This window comes from Sceloporus occidentalis, unplaced genomic scaffold, assembly GCF_023333645.1.
Source record: "Sceloporus occidentalis isolate IW3139 unplaced genomic scaffold, rSceOcc1.0.p SCAF_9, whole genome shotgun sequence".
Lineage (NCBI taxonomy): Eukaryota > Metazoa > Chordata > Lepidosauria > Squamata > Phrynosomatidae > Sceloporus > Sceloporus occidentalis.
In genome coordinates, this window is record NW_028316989.1 from 24,288,361 (window position 1) to 24,307,919 (window position 19,559).

General features: G+C 42.9%; 1 protein-coding gene across 2 annotated transcripts in view; it reads left to right on the forward strand.

The window, feature by feature from the left end:
* The window catches only part of KIRREL3 (kirre like nephrin family adhesion molecule 3), a 1,115,257-nt gene extending 1,103,882 nt beyond the window's left edge, over window positions 1–11,375 (forward strand). For both annotated transcript variants that reach the window (XM_089537770.1, XM_089537771.1), the window contains 2 exons: window positions 6,520–6,606; window positions 8,984–11,375. In XM_089537770.1, the coding sequence (XP_089393896.1) occupies window positions 6,520–6,606; window positions 8,984–9,427 (531 nt within the window). In that variant the 3' untranslated portion in view covers window positions 9,428–11,375. The remainder of the gene's footprint in view (window positions 1–6,519; window positions 6,607–8,983) is intronic.
* Window positions 11,376–19,559: the final 8,184 nt, after the last annotated feature.

Sequence of the window (19,559 nt, forward strand, 5' to 3'; positions counted from 1 at the left end):
GCAATAAATAAATAAATAAATAAATAAATAAATTGTAGTTGCATTTTCCCGCCTCTTCCTGCAGATCGAGACAGGATTACATCAATAAAATAACCCAATACAGATATAAAATATATTCAGTAAAAGACTGACATTATTATTAGTGTCAGAATGTGGAACCAGAATCCAGGACAATCAACCAGTCAGCTTTATGAAGAATAAACAGGACTTTATTGATAGCTCCAAGATCAGCAATTCAACTCCATTCAGCATTTAAGCTGAGACTAACCCCTCCCAGCAAAAGCAATACATAAACCCCCAAGTTTGCCTACTCTACCTCCAGCCAAAAGCCCGCCTCTTTCTCAATGTTATTCATCCCCCATCACTCCCCCCATAGTTTCTATCCCATCAATGCTCAAAGCTTACATTCCAAGCCTCTGAGAGAGGCCTTCAAGGACACTAGATAACAGCCACCTGGTACCACTCAGCTCCTTCATACTACATTTAAGCTAGCCATAGCAAAAGCATCCCAGCCCCCATCATCCCCACACACATAAAATATATATCTGGTAGAATACAACCAGGATTCTAACAATTAGTTCAATAAAATAGCTAAAACATTTGGAACATCTAAAACATCTAGAAAACATACATCATAATCAGAAGTGAAGCATTTTATCTTAAAGATCTTCTATAAGATCTCCCTATAAGTGGTCGGATGGATAAGCCCAACATAGACGTAGACTAAGCCCTGGTGGTGCAGTGGTTAAATGCCTGTCCTGCAGCCACTTACTCAAAACCAAAAGGTTGCGAGTTCAAGACCAGCAAAAGGGCTCAAGCTTGACTCAGGTGTGCATCTTTCCGAGGAAGTCGCTAAAATGAGTACCCAGATTGTTGGGAGCAAATTAGCTTACAGTTGTAAACCTCTTAGACACTGCTTAGGCGGTATGAAGCAGTATATAAATGAAGCTTGTTTTGGTAATGACTTAGCAGTGGAGCTGAGGACACACTTTTCATTCAAAAGCTTCCAAGTTCTATTGCAAACATCCCTCAGATGCATCTTACAGTGGAATTCAAGCTGACCAAGGTGCCACAGTGAACCAATTGTGCTGAAGCCAAACCACTCCCAGTTTTGGAAAGGATGTAGGATTACTCTAATCTCGACCTGCCTTTGTGGTCAACACTGTCAGTCTGGAGTTTATCAAACGAGAGGAATTTCTCTTAAATTCGAATGAAAAGAAAGTGGGGCCAGAACGCATTCACTTAAAGTCACTAGTTTCACGCAATTACGTGAATGCGCACTGCATTTGAACTGGCTTCCCATTGCCCCAAAATAGCATGCCATTGCCCGAATTTGCGTGTGGCAGTCTATCTCGCAAGAACGTTAAACCCCATGATTGCGTTCAGATTGCCATTGGATTATACTTCCAATTCCCCTTGTCTGATAAACTCCTCTGTCAATCTGTTCTTGGACTGGAAGAGATTTGGATCAGGTATAACTTGGCTCTTCCTCCTCCTTCAACTTTTCTGGCCTTTTATTTTATTTTATATTGGCTTTTGTGCAAGTATATCTCAATGGGTAGAGAAGATTGCTCTGCCAGGAAAAGGGGATTTTTGTCAGCCAGAGGGGCTTGTGCTAATATTAATTGGCACATCTTTGAGTTCATGGCAAGGCTGGCAACCCAGACAACCACTGCTGACATAAACCATACTGAGTTTGATGGGTCAGTGTTCAGACACAACAGAATTTATGTGTTTTACCTGAAGCATTTTTATCATCTGAAAAGGCCTCCCAGATCAGTTTACAAAAACTGATAAAGACCGTTTGGGGCATGGATAACTGAAACACCCCTTACTCATGTATGAACATGCTCTCTATTTAACACAGCTATGCACCATCACCAAGGGGGGGAGGGGGTCTTACATTGTCAGTTGTCTGGAGTTATTCTCCACTGAAACACAATTAAGAAATAACAAGAATAGAATAGAATATTTATTACCGTCATAGATCAACACAGAAAAACACAGAAAAATAACAAGTACATACCTACTTACACATGAATGAAATTTTCCTTCAACTTTGCAGAGAGTGAGACACAGAAACTGTTCACACTTAGAACTTCTCAATTTGCAAATCTACAGTGCTATATAAATAAAGCATAATAATAATAATAACAATAATAACAATAATAACAATAATAACAATAATAATAATAACAACAATAATGTTGAAGGCTTTCATGGCCAGCATCCATAGTTTTTTGTGGGTTTTTCGGGCTCTGTGGCCATGTTCCAGAAAAGTTTCTTCCTAACATTTCACCAGCATCTGTGGCTGGCATCTTCAGAGATGCTTGCCTGGAAAAATTGGGTTTAGAGCAGTTTTTTGGGTGCTACTCCCCCAAACGTTTCTCTGCCACTGTGACAGGAAGCACAGAAAAACAGTTATTTAAATAATGGACAATATGCTGCCATTTCACACAGCTCAAAAACAGGGGAGCATTCCTGGAGGTCATCAGTCTGTTGTTGTTTTTTCAACACTGGGAGCGGGATTCATGACACCTTCCAGGTGTTGAACTGCAGCTTCCAGCATTTTTCATCATTAGATATGCTGACTAAAACTGCTGGAGGTTAGAGTTCAGCAACATACAGAGGGCCTTAGAATACCCAGCGGTTGCTCTATGTTTACTCAATGATTCATGTCAGTTAGGCTACTTTGGGCCAGATCCTGCATCATCTCAATGTAGAATAAATATCCACTGGCAGTTATGCCACACTCACACTGCATAATCCCTACAGTGAATGCCAATGTAGCACAGCTTGTGAGAAATTGTTACCTGGCATAGTTTTCACCTCATTCCACAATGTGCAATGTGTAACTGCACAGGGCACATGGTCACACTACTCTAGGTTCATGGTTGCCTATCTGAAATGGTTGAGCAAGTGGAACTCAGCTGCTACCTCCTTGTGATATGTACATTCTGCACTGTGCCCAAAAGCCACTATGCGTGCATAGTGCAACTTACACCTGTGTATGTCACCAACTGGATTCTGGTCTTTAAGGCTGACATATATTTGACATTGAAATCAACTCTACCATTCGGTATAAGCAGGGCCAGCCATATGATTAGGCATAGTAAGATTAATGCTTTAGAAAGCAAATACTGGAACAAGGAATTATATCTCTCCTCCTGAACTGTTTGCTCTTTTTTTGGAGAACAAAACCTTTGTGTTGCACATAGCCTGTCCTGCATCATCTAATCCAGTCTAATGCCTTACAATGTGATCAAGGACCTATCCCCTTGTCAGAGCTAAAAGAAGCCTTAGCTGTCAGTTCATTCAACTTCTGTACATTGAATGAAATGAGGCACCATTGTTATTTTGATTTTTTGCTTCAAGCAAGGAAATGTCTTGGGATGGCCCTGCCACTTGGACCATATTCTTTATTTTCATCTGAGTTCTTTTCTCCCACCCACCTGTCCTTAATATTTTCTGTGACACATGTGAACACTGCTGCAAAATCAACTAATGCTATCAGCCTCCCCCCCCCCCCCAGCAAAAACAAAATATAGCACAGGAGAAATCGGGTACCTTATTACATTAAATAGCTGTATCAAAAGCTTTCTGACAGATCAACACAAACTGCTTAGAGGAATGATTTCTGCCACTGTTTGCCAAGCTTTAAATGGGGGAGAGAGAGAAGGAAATAAAAAGATGGAAGTCAAGCAACAGTCAGTTCCTGTGTTTAAGATTTAGAACTGTGATTAGCCCTTGCATTTGGAAGCAGTAATTTCACCAGAAACCTTGGAGTGCCATGGCAAGGAGAGAATGTAAAGGCTGCAAAGAGTAGATCAGTATGTGGAGGAGATAAAAGCAATGGAGAAATTGGCTGATCACTATTCAGATCTTGTGCAGTCCCACCTTCCAGAAAGGGTAATTAAAGCCATATTCTAATTAACATGTACTTTGCCCCCAATCAGAAGCATCCTTTGCAGGAGGGAAAAACCTAATGAGGCTGGGAGAAAATAGGTTCTTCCTTGTGGATCCAGCTAAGGAAAGTGAACCCGATCTTTAAGAATTAATTTAGAAAAGAAAGGGGGGGGGGGGGAGGAGAAGAGAAAAGAAGGGAAGGGAAGGAAGGACAGACATTTGGTTCACCATGATTAGGTGATAACCTTTCGAAGTTTATCACACAGCTTTTATAACACGAGTTACTGCTCCTGAATTGAAGCCTAATTCGTGCTGCAATCCTGGTCCTATCGCATGGCTTTTGCCTCCCAATCCACCATGCGAGTACTGCTCAGCTGCAGCCCGTATCCCTTAGTGTGCTTCAGCGGCTATTTTTCAGGAGCTTTACAACAAGGATGTGGGCTGCAACCAGGCTCTATTCGCGTGGCAGCTTGGGAGACAAAAGCCATGTGATCGGACCAGGATGCAGCCCGAATTAGGCTTCAGTTTGGGAGAGGTAAGTTGCATTATTAAGATGCTCAATACGCCCCTTCACCAGGTGCATGCTGGCCTCCTGAACCAATGGAGCCACAACCTATATTGGCTTTTCAAGGATTTGTATGTCAGCTCCAATAACCACTGCTAGGCTGAGGAGAGCAGGTTTTGGCAGAGAGCACAAGAGCATGCTAACTACATCCCTAATCTGATTGCACTTCCATTACAAATGCAAGTCCAAGATTAAGACCTAAAGGCAGTCCCAAATAGAATTAGAGCCACTGAATCCATTTTCAAGAGGGGCTATACTGCTTTAATTGTATTTTTTTTTATTTCAAAAAACTGACTGAGGTCTTGCATCTGAGTCTATTACTCATGACTTTACAATGTTTTAGTTACCTCCCTTCTAGTGGATTGTGACAATGCATATCCAGGAGTCCTGTGTGGTGCCCTGTTGTGCAATGGGAGGTTCTGTTACACTAGTCCCATAATGTTCTGGTGCCCATTACATAATGAGTCCCATAGCATTCTGGTGCCCATTGTACAATAGGATCAATGGCACAGTAGCCATGCTGTTGGCTCTGTTTGCACAATAGTCCTGAAAACAAAACTACATCTCTGCTCCCCTCCTGAGAACATGAGTATTATGCAACATTGCAGTTCGCTTGGTTTGAAGTTGTAAGTCAGTTTAAAATTATGTAAATACCTAACAGGGTGCCAGTCTTTGCTTTTTATTATTTTTAATGGTATGGTTTACTTTATTTTACTGATATCAATAGTTTAATTCCATTATAACATTTGTAATTTGTATGTTTTGAGTATTGTCTGTGTTTTAACCAGTAAGCTATCCCAAGTCCCAGTTTTTGAGGAAAGGCAGGGTATAAATAAAGATCATCACTGCTACTGCCACCGCTGCCACCAGCAGCATTTTAAGTGTTAACTTGCCATTCAACAATTGACTTAATGGGCTGCTGTTAAATTACATAGAATCATAGAATCATAGAGTTGGGAGATACCCCAAGGGCCATCCAGTCCAACCTCATTCTGCCATGCAGGAACTCTCCATCAAAGCATCCCCATTGACAGATGGCCATCCAGGCACTGTTTAAAGACCTCCAAGGAAGGAGACTCCACTACACTCCAAGGAAGTATGTTCCTCTGTCAAACAGCCCTTACTGTCAGGAAGTTCCTCTGAATGTTGAGGTGGAATCTCTTTTCCTGGAGCTTGCATCTATTGCTCTGTGTACTATTCTCTGAAGCAGCAGAAAACAAGTTGCTCCCTCCTCAATATGACATCCCTTCAAATATTTAAACAGGGCTATCATATCACCTCTTAACCTTCTCTTCTCCAGGCTAAACATCCCCAGCTCCCCAAGTCTTTCCTCATAGGGCTTCATGGTTTCTAGGCCTTTCACCATTTTAGTCGCCCTCCTTTTCTCAATGTCCTTTTTAAATTGTGGTACCCAGAACTGGACACAATATTCCAGGTGGGGCCTGACCAGAGCAGAATACAGTGGCACTATTACTTCCCTTGATCTAGACAGTATACTTCCATTGATGCAACCTAAAATCACATTGGCCTTGTTAGCTGCCGCATCGCACTGTTGACTCATGTTCAATTTGTGAAATATATAATATGTAATATAAGACAGGGAAGCAAAATGTTCACTTGGTTCCATTGGTGATTTTGATCTACCATTCCTTTCCCCACTTCTAGCCACAGATAAAGACAGTGGGCAAGTTGGAAGAAGGAGGCTCTCACCCATGAGTTCCATGGATAGGCCATTGTTTTTGCTGATGGTGCCTTAATGTCAGTGGGATAGTGACTCCTGTCCAGGTTTTATCTTGAATTTTAATGAATCCAAGGCAGTGACCCATATTCCCATAAAAAGTTCAGTATCTTGGTCAGATCCATCAAAAACAAAAAACCTGGAACCAATTCATTGCTCCACAGACATGGGGGATAGCAACTGCCATTGGCGTCCCAGTTGGAAAGAACCCAGTGCTCCGCTTTCATTCCACTGGTGGCTGATCCCCTTTATAACAGGACTTCTCACTTTTGACTCACCCAGCCTCACCATCTGCTTGACTTCTTTCCAGATGGACAGAAGTGAGTTCCAGCAGGATTCTGTTTTGAAGCAGCTGGAGGTGCTCAAAGAGGAAGAGAAGGAATTCCAGAATCTAAAGGTAAGTGATTCCAGGTAACAACTTTCCCCTATGCTTCACTACATTAAGCATTAACTATTTAGGCACTGCATGGTCATCTGTGTCTTTCAGGAAGATGTTAGCCCTCTGGGGAACAAATTAGGCTTGAGTATGTAGATTTAAATTTACAGAGTGCCAATTAAAAGAAAACATATTACATGTCTATGAAAATTATTATTTCTAGCGGAATAGTTTTGTTCTTCTTTTGTCTTCATTGATATTTGCAAATCAATTGATTTGACATAGGTGAATTCCCACAACCCAGTTTGAACATGGGATGATGTAGTCATGTAATGGTATCACCTTCCCCCCACAGCAAAAACAAAATATAGAGCAGGAGAAATCAGGTACCTTATTACATTAAACAGCTGTAGCAAATAGCTGAACCAAGTAGCATTTGCCACAGAACAGAAGGGTAGAAAGCGGTTGTCTAGAGACACAGTGAAGTAATCTTGCATGCTCAGGATGGTAGAGATCTGCAGAAACTGCAACCTCAACAGTCTTCCAAATTGATATTGTAAAGCTAGGAGGGGAAGCTCAAGCCTTGGGATTGAATCTGTCCCTTTAGGCTCCAAAGCATTGCCCACATAACCTAGAATCATAGAGTTGGAAGAGACCACAAAGGCCATCCAGTCCACCTTTCCCATGGCAGCATAATTTGGTGGTTTCCATTCTCTGGTACATTTTATCGTCATTCTAAAAAGTTGGAAATTATTCTCCCTGGACTGTACACACTGTCCAATTATAGCAGTATAATATATAATCAGTTATATATACAGAATCTTGGGGTTTGTAGTTTGATGAGGGATTTGGAATTCTTTGCCGGGGACCATAGTTCATTTCCCTGCACTTTGGTTCCAAAGGTACTCTTGAGTTTCTTTCTCCACTACAGAATTAAATTAATTTAATCCTTATTCCCCCTGTCTTCAAAATACATTGGTGCTTTCAAATAGCTTGCTAAACGACAAGTTATATCAAAATACTATAATTATTCGGCATGGATATACCCTTAGTATAATAATAATAATAATAATAATAATTTGTATTTTCCCACCTCTCCCAGGTGGATCGAGGTAGGATTACAACCCAGCAGTAACAATAAAATACAAGAATAAAGCATATAATTTCAAACATTAACACTGTTAAAAAACAGTGCATAAATGTTCTGATCCTGGATGGAAGAGTGAATGATGTTGTTACAGAAGATTGGGTGGATAGGCTTCCGGAAGAGATCTGTCTTAATTACCCTCCTGAAACCCTCCAAGGAGGTAATAAGATGGATTTCTTCTGGGAGGTTGTTCTATAGTTTAGGAGCCACTGAGGTAAAGGTTCTTTGGGAAGTTGAGACCAGTCTGGTTGGATGTGCTTCCAGCAGATTTTTCCCGGAGGTTCTAAGAGTGCAGATCGGATTATACAGGGAGAAGCGTTCCTTTAAGTAACTCGGACCCGAGCCATGTAGGGCTTTATAGGTGATAACCAACACCTTGTATTGTTCCCGGAAGCTAATAGGTAGCCAATGAAGATCTTTCAAAATAGGTGATATATGGTCAAAGTTTGAAGAACCAGTGACCAATCTGGCTGCTGCATTTTGTACTAACTGAAGCTTCCAAACTTGGTACAAGGGTAGCCCCATGTAGAGCACATTACAGAAATTAAGGCACGAAATTACCAGTGCAAGTACCACTGCTTCAAGATCCTTTCGGTCCAGGTAGGGACGCAGTTGGAAAGACTACTGTAACACACTCTATGTGGGGCTGCCTTTGGAAACTGTTCAGAAATTTTAGCGGGTTCAAAATGCCACAGCTAGAACGCTGATCAGAGCCAGTTGTAGGGAGCATATAACTCCTGTATTGAAACTGGTTCACTGGCTACTGATTCGTTTCTGAGCACAATTCAAAGTGCTGGTCATGACCTATAAAGCCCTACATGGCTTAGGTCCAGACTATTTGAGAGACCATATCTTTCCAAACTAGCCTCCCCTCCCCAAACACGATGCAGCTTATTCCCTCCTATTATAGAGTCCTTCTTATATTTCCCCCCAACCTTGTTGATCTTATCATCACAATGTTTTTATATTATAAATAATTTAATTTAGTTTTATAATCAGGGATAGGCAGTTGGGCGGGGGATTAATTTTAACTAGATTTGATATGTAATACACTGTTTTTAGATGTTGTAACCCACCTTGATTCCCCATGAAAAGGCAGGCTATAAATAAGTCATCATCATCATCATTATTATTATTATTATTATTATTAGTCCAAACAGGATGTAACCAAGGCATGTGTCACCATAGCCAGATTTGACGTCTCAAGTATGATGGCAGTCTTACCTCACTAAACCCTTTCCAATCTTCCAGGATCCTACAAATGGATATTACAGTGTGAATACCTTCAAGGACCATCACTCCACCCCCACCATCTCTCTCTCGGGTTGCCAGCCAGATCTGAGACCCGCCAACAAGCAGCGTGTGCCGACTGGCATGTCCTTCACCAACATCTACACGACCCTGAGCGGCCAGAACCGCCTCTATGACTACAGCCAGCGCTTTGTCTTGGGCATGGGAAGCAGTTCCATTGAGTTGTGCGAGCGAGAGTTCCAGCGGGGCTCCATGAGCGATAGCAGCTCCTTCCTGGACACACAGTGTGACAGCAGCGTCAGCAGCAGCGGCAAGCAGGATGGTTATGTACAATTTGACAAGACTAGCAAGGCCTCAGCCTCATCTTCCCATCACTCCCAATCCTCATCTCAAAACTCAGATCCCACCCGGCCACTGCAGAGGAGAATGCAGACCCACGTGTGAAAAAGTGGTGGGAGAACAGGACTGGAAATGCAGCAGGCCGGAAGGGAAAGCAGGACAAGACAGGACAGACTGACCAAGAGAGCTGGTCAAAGTAGCAGCCAGTCTGGAGCCTTGCCCTGCCAGTAAGCGGGGGACTGCTGGACATCGGCACCTTCCGCATGGGGTGGAGGCGGTTCTGTAATTTTATTTGGATTCTGGTGTCTTTTAATCCCCCAAAGCATTCCTCCCCCTCCCCACTCTTTAGAGAAAAGACTACAAGGTGAAGGGAGCTAGAAGCCTATGATGCAGATAAAACTGTCCAAGCAAAGAGATGTATACCTTCCTTCCTAGACCCTTTTGACCCCTATTAAGCAGGTGGAGAAACTCCGCGGCAGCTGAACCCAAACTAATTTTAAGCACAACATCTGTTTTCTTCCTGTAGGAGACTGGGCTTAGGGAAATGGGAGCAAAGAAAGGCAAGATCCATACACTTAAACTGTTCCTTTATGTAACACTTTGCCTATTCTTCCAGACAGTGAAAGGTCAGGCTTCTAAACTCAACTCCAGAGGTTCCCCAGTCTTTAGTGGGACACTAGGAACACCTGCCTTTCTCTCTTTCATTTCAAGTAAGATGACCTGCCTGGCCATAAGATGTCTTGAGACAGTACATGGTCTTCCTGTTGACCAGCCATTTAATACTTCCCAGTGCTGCCAGTGCATAGCACTCCCAGTTCTAGCTAAGAGGTACAGCCATACATGCTACCTTTCTAATAAACCTCTGTTGGCAGTTGCTTCATGGAGACAGGATGGTCAGTGCTCCTAGTGGTTCCCTCCATTTTCTCTTCCTTTGTGAGATCGCTTCCTGACTGTGGACATTTCAGAGAACGATACACCTGCAAAGCTGTTAAGTACACCAGCCAACTACCCTTCCTGATGCTTTAGCCCTATTTGCAAAACTGTAACCCCTAAATGTGTTCTTCAAGCAACCTCAAAGAGTGTGGCTTCATTTTAGGAAGATCAGTGTGTGAGGGTGGGAGGGGGAACAGCTGTTGGTGTAACTTAATGTACACACTTAATTTGGGTCTTTTTATTTCATTTTATTTCTTTCCCTTTTTGTTTGATGTTTGGTGTTCATAATATTACAGTGTGTCTTTGGACTAAAAAAAACTGTTGGAGTTGAGAACTTTTAAAGAGCTGCTTCTCAGCAGAATACGCATTGCCAGACACACACATACAACGCACATCAAGAATACTGTCAGTTGCAAACGAACTGGTGGTAGATGGAGGACTGAGCTCACTCTGAGTGATGTGACAATCCGAGAAGACATTCCCTAAGTGGGATACTGAGAGTCAACACAGAGCATTTTTCTTACTGTTGCTTGTGTATTTCTGTCCTCTTCTTCTTACCTCGCCCCTCCTCCCACCTCCATCAATAGCACAATTGGAACATTAATACAAGAATTGTTACAAGCACTTTTGCAGTGCGTTCATTTGAAGGTTTGCCAAATGAAAGAGCATCATTCAGTTAGCAGACATTACACAAACCTTTCAAACCAAAGGGAACATCTGGAAGTTGGCTTTGCATATTGTCAGTTTAGGGCTTTACAGGGACCAAATATGAGCAGTAGGGACGCACCTGACATCCAGAAGCCAACTAACTTTTGCATGATCACCATTGTCCCCTTGGTGGTTTCTATCTACTATGTTGTGAATGGTTACCAAAATAGTCTAATGGTATGGAGAAGGTGCGGCCAGTCAATTGTTACTAAACTACAATTCCCATCACTCCTAGCCAGCATAGAAATGGAGAGAGATGCTGGAGAAGTGAGCTTTCTCCGTCCCTGCTGTAGCTGAATGCACGTTTGATGTCCTTCATAACTGACGGTTGCAGGTGATTCCAGACTCTTTTTTTTTTTTAAGATATCGATTGCACTGCTTTACTTTTTCACACAACAAGGACTGACTGTGATCAGGGGCCCATTCAAACTACAGAATTATTGTGTTGTTATTCCGCTTTAATTGCCATGGCTTCATCCTATGGTACCCTGGGACTGGAAGTTTAGATTCTGCGAATCTCAACAAGATGTTAGTACAAGTCTTATGGATCCCACAGTTCCTTATTTTGAAGTAAAGAGTTAAGAAGTAATAGCTGCTGTCCTGTTAGATTACCTAAAACGTGTATGTCCTTTTTCGAATGGGGCACAAGAGGCCATTGTCTATCCTCTTATGCATCATCCAAAACTCCACACAGTGACCAAGTCCTATGGAGTCATTCCTATAAAGGGAAGAAGTGACTCTTCTCAGCAGAACTCTGTTTCTGTCCCCCTGCACTTTCCCATAGAGGTAAAGTAACAACCACATTGTTATTCATCTGCCTCTCTCTATAGTAAACCATAATGGAACAGAGAAGGAGTCCTTGCTTTACCTACTTACCTCCCATAACACCATAGATGCTTGTGTACAAGTTGACCTCATGTATAAGTTGAGGGAAGGTTTCAGGGTCAAAATCCTGGGTTTTGATATGACCTGTGGATACATGAAGGGCAAAACTTAGGGGGCTATAAGGAAGGATGGAAAGGGGGAAATCCCACTTCCGTCCCTCCTTCTCCAGACCTTTCCCAACTGCTGCAGGAGAGGTTTTAACATCGGATTGAGAAAGGAAACAAGTGGATTAAATGGAGAGTTGTTTCCATAGGAAGCAAGGTCTTACAAACGGGACTGGAGAGATGGTTTTAAATGGAGAGGTTTGTTTATAGGAAGCCAGGCCTTGTAAAACAGACCAGAGAGAGAAGCATGTGAATTTAAATGGGGAGATATTTCCATAGGAAGCCAGGGCTTGCAAAACGGACCAGAGAGAGAAGCAGGTGGATTTAAATGGGGAGTTTTCCCAATAGGAAGTGAAGGCTTACAAAACAGACTGGAGAGGGAAGGAATTGGTATTCAATGGAGACTAGGGCATCAGGCTTGCTTGCTTTAGGACCTTCTTAAGCACTACTGATGTACTGAACCTTATACAAGTCTACCCAAAATTTTAGGGTCAAATTTGGGGCATAAATTTCTTGACTTATAGTTGAGTATATACGGTATTTAAAAGCAGCAGCAGGTGCCCCATCGAGCTTCACTGCTGTAGCAGAGGTCAGGAGGTAACTGTGCATAGCACATACATTCCATGTTTCCCATGTAGAATCTAAACCAGAGTAGCACACATGCCCATAATAATACTCTTTCAGGGGAAGGGTGGAGCAGTGTGCAATCAATGTGTGGTTCCCTGCTCCAGAGTCCCTAAGGTCACTCAATACCCTCCAAATGCTCTCATTTAATTAAAAGGATTGTTAATTCGAACTTCCTAAGACTTATCACCACATTCACCCTGTGTTCCATTCTAGTTTGTTGAAGCCAGAAAATGTTTCCAAGCCATGACACAAGAGCCCTCCAGTACCTCCCCCAGTGATCATTGATAACCATTTATTTGAAGACAAATAAATTCTAAATTCCCAACATGTTAAAGGATAACTTCAGTACTTTGTTCAGTAGAAGGGCTTCCCATCAAGTCATGCAGTGGATGGCGGACATTCATGTCAGGTTGCCCAGACTGGTGAAACAATTCCATAAAATATTCCTTGACAAACCTGGACATAGTTAATAATTGTTACTACTATTTTGCTGTTATACCATGGGCATTGAAAAGAGGGGTGGTTTGTCTTGAGGGGACAGGATGTCAGGTTCCCCTGCTATGATTTATTATTGTTGTTTGAGTGGCTCAGTCCAGTATGAGATGGAGTCATCAGCCATTGGGCAGTCATCCCTTTAGGTAGATCTGATGGGCTGTGGTAGCTTGTGTACACCAAACTCAGCCCCATGACTGTGGCAGCAGGGTTAATCAGACACCTGGGGCAGAGAGAGTTCACTGTGACAACAATGTCCAGACTTCTCCCACCCCTGGCAACCCACAGTCTCACCCATATGGTGGCATCCTTAGGTGGAAGTGACCACGTTCTCCTGGAGTTTTTTATACAGTGGAAAGGAGAAGCCAGGCATAGTCAGACACGCATCCTAGACTTTAGGAGAGCAGATTTCAGTAAGCTTAGAGAAGTACTGAGGGTGATGCCATGGTCAGAAATACTAAAAGAGAAGGGAGTTCAAGACGGATGGGAGTTTCTCAAAAGGGAGATACTGAAGGCACAGTTTCAAACAGTTCCAGTGAGAAAGAAAAATGGGAGATGTCTCAAGAAACCAAGATGGATGACTAAGGAACTTTCAACTAAGTTTTAAATGGAACATTTATAAGAAATGGAGAAGAGAAGCCTGGAAAAGAGAAGGTTAAGAGGTAATATGATAGCCCTGTTTAAATATTAGAAGGGATGTCATATTTTCTGCTGCTCCAGGGAATAGGACACGGAAGAATGGATGCAAGCTCCAGGAAAAGAGAATCCAGCTCAACATTAGGAGGAACTTCCTGAGAGTAAGGGCTGTTCGACAGTAGAACATACTTCTTCCTCAGAGATTTTGGTGGGGTCTCCTTCCTTGCAGGTCTTTAAACAGAGGCTGGATGGCCATCTGTCAATGGGGATGCTTTGAGTGAGAGTTCCTGCATGGCAGAAGGGGGTTGGACTGGATCAGGGCCCTTGTGGTCTCTTCCAACTCTACAATTCTATGATTCTATGATTCTCAGTGGATATTGCTTACAACAACAAGTTATATGTCTTGAATGGGCATTTAATACACCTTTAGATCTACAAAAGATCTGCTCCTGTTGGAAGTAAAGCTCATAGAATTCATTAGTTGATATGGAACAACACAGCTTTCTGCATTTTTTGATAATCCTTGAAGTGGCATGGTTATGGGGACTTCATGATGAGTTCTCACACTTCGGAATTTACCACTACATCAGTTATGGACGCCTTACCTAGGTCACTGGGTTGTAAGTGTCAAATCAATATCCATCTCTCTGCTTGCAATGGCTGTGGCTTAAGGTAAGCCTGTAGACCTCTAGAAACTTTGATCTGGTTCTTATTTAATTATATTTAATATTTAAAAGCAGCTATTCATTTTGCATATTATTGATCCTGATTTTATATCAGTATAGCATCAACAGGGGACTATAGGAAACTGCTCTGTACTGGCGGAAACCATTAATCCATTCTATTCCTTCTGAATACATATACCAGAATCCTCAATTGCACTGAGTGATCACAAAGCTCCATCAGGTATAGCTGTCTGACCTCTCTGTTCCCCACATTCTTTACTTTCTGATCACTCGTGTAGAGGATGGAGTAGATGGAGTGGATGGATGAGAATGAGGTGAAAGCCAAGCAGGAAAAAACGTAATCTCCCTGTGCCCCTGAAGGACTTCTGGGTGTTGCTGGATGACCACATCCATCTTCCCCATCACCAGCTAACCATGGTGGGAGGCACTCAGCACCAGATCAAGAAGGAATGCGCATGGGGGTTGTTGAAGAAGCGGGTGCTGAATACCTCCATCTGCAATGACCATTAAAAGACATAGATGTGTGTTTTGTTACCAACAGAATTCCAGGCTCGACATTATCCACACTGACTGGCCATGGCTCTCCAGGGGTCCAATGACAATCTTGCCTAGCCATGGCTGGAGATAACAGTGACTGAATCTGGGGCTTTTTCCACACTATGCCTGGTGTTCTTTTAACATGTTGCCAGGTGTTTGTTGTTCACTGCCTTTGAGTCATCCTTGACGCTTGGTGCCCTTGCGGATGAGATGTCTGCAAGTGCCGCTATTCTCAACTGCTCTGCTCAGATCCTGCAGATTCAGGCCCATGATATTATTGTTGTTGTTGTTGTTGTTATGCTTTATTTATATAGCACTGTAGATTCTTGATTGAGTCTAACCATCTGGCATGCAGTCTTTCTCCCTTTCTACTGCTTCTTCCTTTCTTAGCATTGTTGTATTTTCTAATGAGTTATGCCTTCTCATGATGTGGCCAAAATACAACAGCATCAGTTTAGTCATCTTGGCTTCCAGGGAAGAGTTCAGGCTTGATCTGTTTTAGGACCCATCTGTTTGTCTTTTTGGCTATCCATGATATCCTCAGCACTTTTCTCCATTTCAAATGAATTAATTTTCTTTCTATATGCTTTCTTTGCTGTCCAGCTCTCACATTCATATACAGTGACTGGGAATATCATGGTTTGGACAATCCTAATTTTAGTGTTATATCTTTTGTAAGGATAATTGCTCAAATTTGGGGAATAGCAATTAGCTCAGCTCATCAGTAAGGGGCTCCTTACAAGTACCCTTTCTGGGCCGAATCCCAATAATGTATACTGATCGACCAAATATTCCAAGGAACAGCGCACAGACAAACTCTTCCAATTAAAAGCTAGTTTATTAATGGTAAGGGGATACATACATACAAACACACACATTCCCAGTTTCACTCCAAACTAAAAGAAGAAAAAGGTAGGAAAAAGTGGAAAGAGGACATTTGGCTTTCTAATGGTAATACAGTCGGCCCTTCTTATACACGGATTTTTTATACACGGATTCAAGCATACACAGTTTGAAAATGTTCCAAAAAAGTATAAATTTACCTTGATTTTCCATTTTTTATAAGGGACACCATTTCGCTTTGTCATTAAATTTAATGGGACTTGAGCATACACGGATTTTGTTATACACGGGGGATCTTAGAACTAAACCCCAGCGTATAACAAGGGTCCACTGTACTCGCCTGCAATGGTCTCCTCGGAATCAACGTAAAGCAGCAACACGGAGAAGGGAAAGGGAAGCATTATGTGGAACTACATCAAGAAAACAGACTGACAGAATGCCTGCCTGTTTACCAACGCAGAACAGAGAATAAAGAAATGGCAAGGCTTTTTATAGGGTTTTTGCCCTGTCTTCAAAGCAAAACCATATTTACACATTGCTTGATCTATAGTCAGCCCCTTCGATGGGAAAGGCTATCAATACCAGAATAGCTGGTGCCTGCAAAGTATCTCAGAGTCATAAATCTGTCCCAAAGGTGTGAAGCATCTTCCTGTTTGCAACTCCTAACTAAGGCTTTGTTGCCTTCGTGGGATGCTCACTTCAATGTCATGGAGGACAGTAGCCATCTCCCATCACGCCCTCCGTTGGGGTCATCAAGAGAAATGCCAGCACACTAAGGACGTTAAGTCTCCTCTATGTCCAAGCAATGCCAAAGGGAACAGCCAATTACCTCCACCAAATGCACTTTAAATGTGGGGGAATTTAGGAGGGTTTTTACAAAATTCCATCTTCACTAACACTTTAGGATCTTGTCTAGTTCTTTCATACCTGCCCTCCCCATTCCTAGTCTTCTTCTAGTTTCCTGACTGCAGTCTCCATTCTGATCAGTGCTTGATCCAAGCTATGGGAAATCTTTGATGATAACCAGATGAATCCATGAAATCATGCACTGAGATTTCTGGAGGACTCCAATGGATCTAATGAATGTATGTCATAGGTCTGTGACTAGTTATGGGGACAGAGCCAGATGTTCTGATCCTCCTGTCCCCAATAACTGTAGTGAGGGGGGTGCAGCTAAACAGTGAGTCCAATGGAGGAGAGGAGACTTGTGGAGTACATCCACCTGTGGAACTATCATGCAGTAAAAGGCATGCATGCTGCCAGGTTACTTAGCTAGCTCCTCTTTCGCCCACCAACGTCCATTTGCCTCATAGAGTTCCCTTTCGTCTCTGGACCTATAACAAGAGGAGCAGCTATCCATTCAGGTGTAGTAGCTCCATTCATCTGATCTGGCTTATTCTGTTCCAACAACACCTTTGAATTTTTTAGTCCCTGTGAGAGAGTGTGGCTTTAGGTTTTCATTTGGCTGTTAATTTCCCCTTTTAAAAATAAAATTCATTATTTGTTTAGGGCCCTACCTCTGGAATTCTTTGCATATTTGGACTTGATATACATAGGGCTTTGGTCCAAAGGCTATGTAATCCAGCCAACAGACATTGCTACCTTGAGCTAATTTAATTCCCCTAAATCTCAAAGGTTACAAATTGCATCTTGTGCTATATAGGACCTTAACCAAAAACTGGAATGTTGTTAGTTATTCCCAACTAGAGTAAAACCATGAAGTTAAGATTTTGAATGGGGGAGTCAAAGTATGTACCAGTTTCTTGCCATTGAGCTACACATGGACCCAGTAAGGTTTCCATAAATGCAAGAGGTGGAATGCTAGATAAATCCTAAAAATTTTGCAACAGATAGCTCGGTCATTTGCATCAGAGAGAGGAAAGGTCTAGCCTGCACAGTTAGGGTTGCCATAATTGAGGACCTCCAAACCGGGATAAATGTAGGACAAGGTGTGAAAATGTAGGACTTTTTTTTTTTAATTTCCTGGCTAGGAAATTATAAAAAAAGGTCCTATATTTTTAAACCTTGTCCTCCTCCTCCTCCCGGTCTGGGAGGAAGCCTAGGCCTGCTCCCAGGCTGGGAAGGGGCGCGGGGCCGCTTGGCATCACGGCGATCGCCGCGGTGCCAAGCGTCCTCCTCCTGCTCCCAGGCCGGGAAGGGGCACGGGGCCACTTGGCATCGCGGCGATCGCCACAGTGCCAAGCGTCCTCCTCCTCCTCCCGGTCTGGGAGGAAGCCTAGGCCTGCTCCCAGGCCGGGAAGGAGGCGGAGGCTGCTCCTCATGGCGGCAATCGCCGCGGTGGGAAGCGGCCTCCTCCTCCTCCCTGGCCTCACGGAGGCCTTGGAGGACCCTGCAGCCGGAGCTCCAACCGTGGAGAGCCCCCCCAGGCCTTAGCAAGGCCTTGGAACCGCCGCGGGGGCTGAGGTGGCCGCGGTGGGCGGGGCCGTCCCGGTTTGGGCGCCAAAGCGGACCGGGACCGGGACGGCACCGCCCAAACCGGGATTGTCCCGCCCCCCGGCGGGATATGGCAACCCTATGCACAGTCAAAAGCCAAAAACCATTCTCAGTGCCGATAACTAACTCTTAATTAATTTGAATTCTAAGATATAGCTGTATTAGTCTGTAGGATCAGTTTGTAGGGAGGTCTTGTAGCACCTTTGAGACTAACCAAAAGAAAGAAAGAAGTTGGCAGCATGAGCTTTTGTAAACTAATCTACTTCCTCGGATGCATTAGCTAAATGCTTCAATATTTGAAGACTCTTTTGTTTCCCAAAACTGGTAGTAGTCTGTAAAACTGCTTTTCTAATCAGCAATAAGATGAACTATTTAGGTTGTTGTTCCTTGAAATCCCTGGATGATAGACTCTGCTTTTAATTATTTGCCATGCCAGAACATGGAAAAACATTAAGCTAAGGCTCCCTTGTCCCAAAACACAAAACAAAAGGAAGGGAGCAGGTGCTTACAGTGTATCCTTACTCGAGCCAAACCTTCTCAAAAACAAAACCAGGAGCATTGCAGTTGTATTGTTATTGTTTTGTTAGTGTTGTAAATGGGAAGAAGGGGAAAGGGAAACAAACTTGGGTTCCTCCCTTCTTTTGCAAGATATGTGCTTTTGCTGCCATCTACTGGTCATATGCTGGCAAAAAGCTTTGGAAAGTTGCTCTTGCTCCAGAGCAACTTGCCAAAGCTTTTTGGACTAGCAGCACCTTAGGAGACCCTCCCTATCCTAACTCACACATAATTCATGAAGCTTGATTAATATGCAAATGCTTGGCTGCTGATCAGCCCTTGTGAGCAGTTAATGATTTGTTCAGAGACCCAGCTGCCTGCCAGCACTCCCCCCCCCCCTTTCTGCTTTAGTTTACTGTCTATGGCGGGAGTGTCTTCAGCCATCTGTTCATTAATATGTAACAAGCAACAGTGATAAGCAATTAAACTGGCTGCAAATTAACCAATTTGCTTGGGGAGCAGCCTTTTCAGCACTTGTTTGTTTCATTAAACCTTAAACTTGTCAAGAATCCAGAGAAATTCAGGACTGTATGTTACAGTCAGAACCCAATTGCAGCAGGGGCTTTCTTTCTCAGCAGAAAAGGGAAGAGGTTGCCCTACATTTCTAAGGAAAAGACAAACCAGTTTTACAAAGCAATTCTCAATAAGCATTTGTGTGAAAACCACCAGTAACACTACAATTAGGAAAGCATTAAACTGCATGTTGTAAGGACTTAACGTTAGACAGAATGGCGCAGTTCCCTTGGACAGCAGATTCTAGATGGAGCTATTTAATAC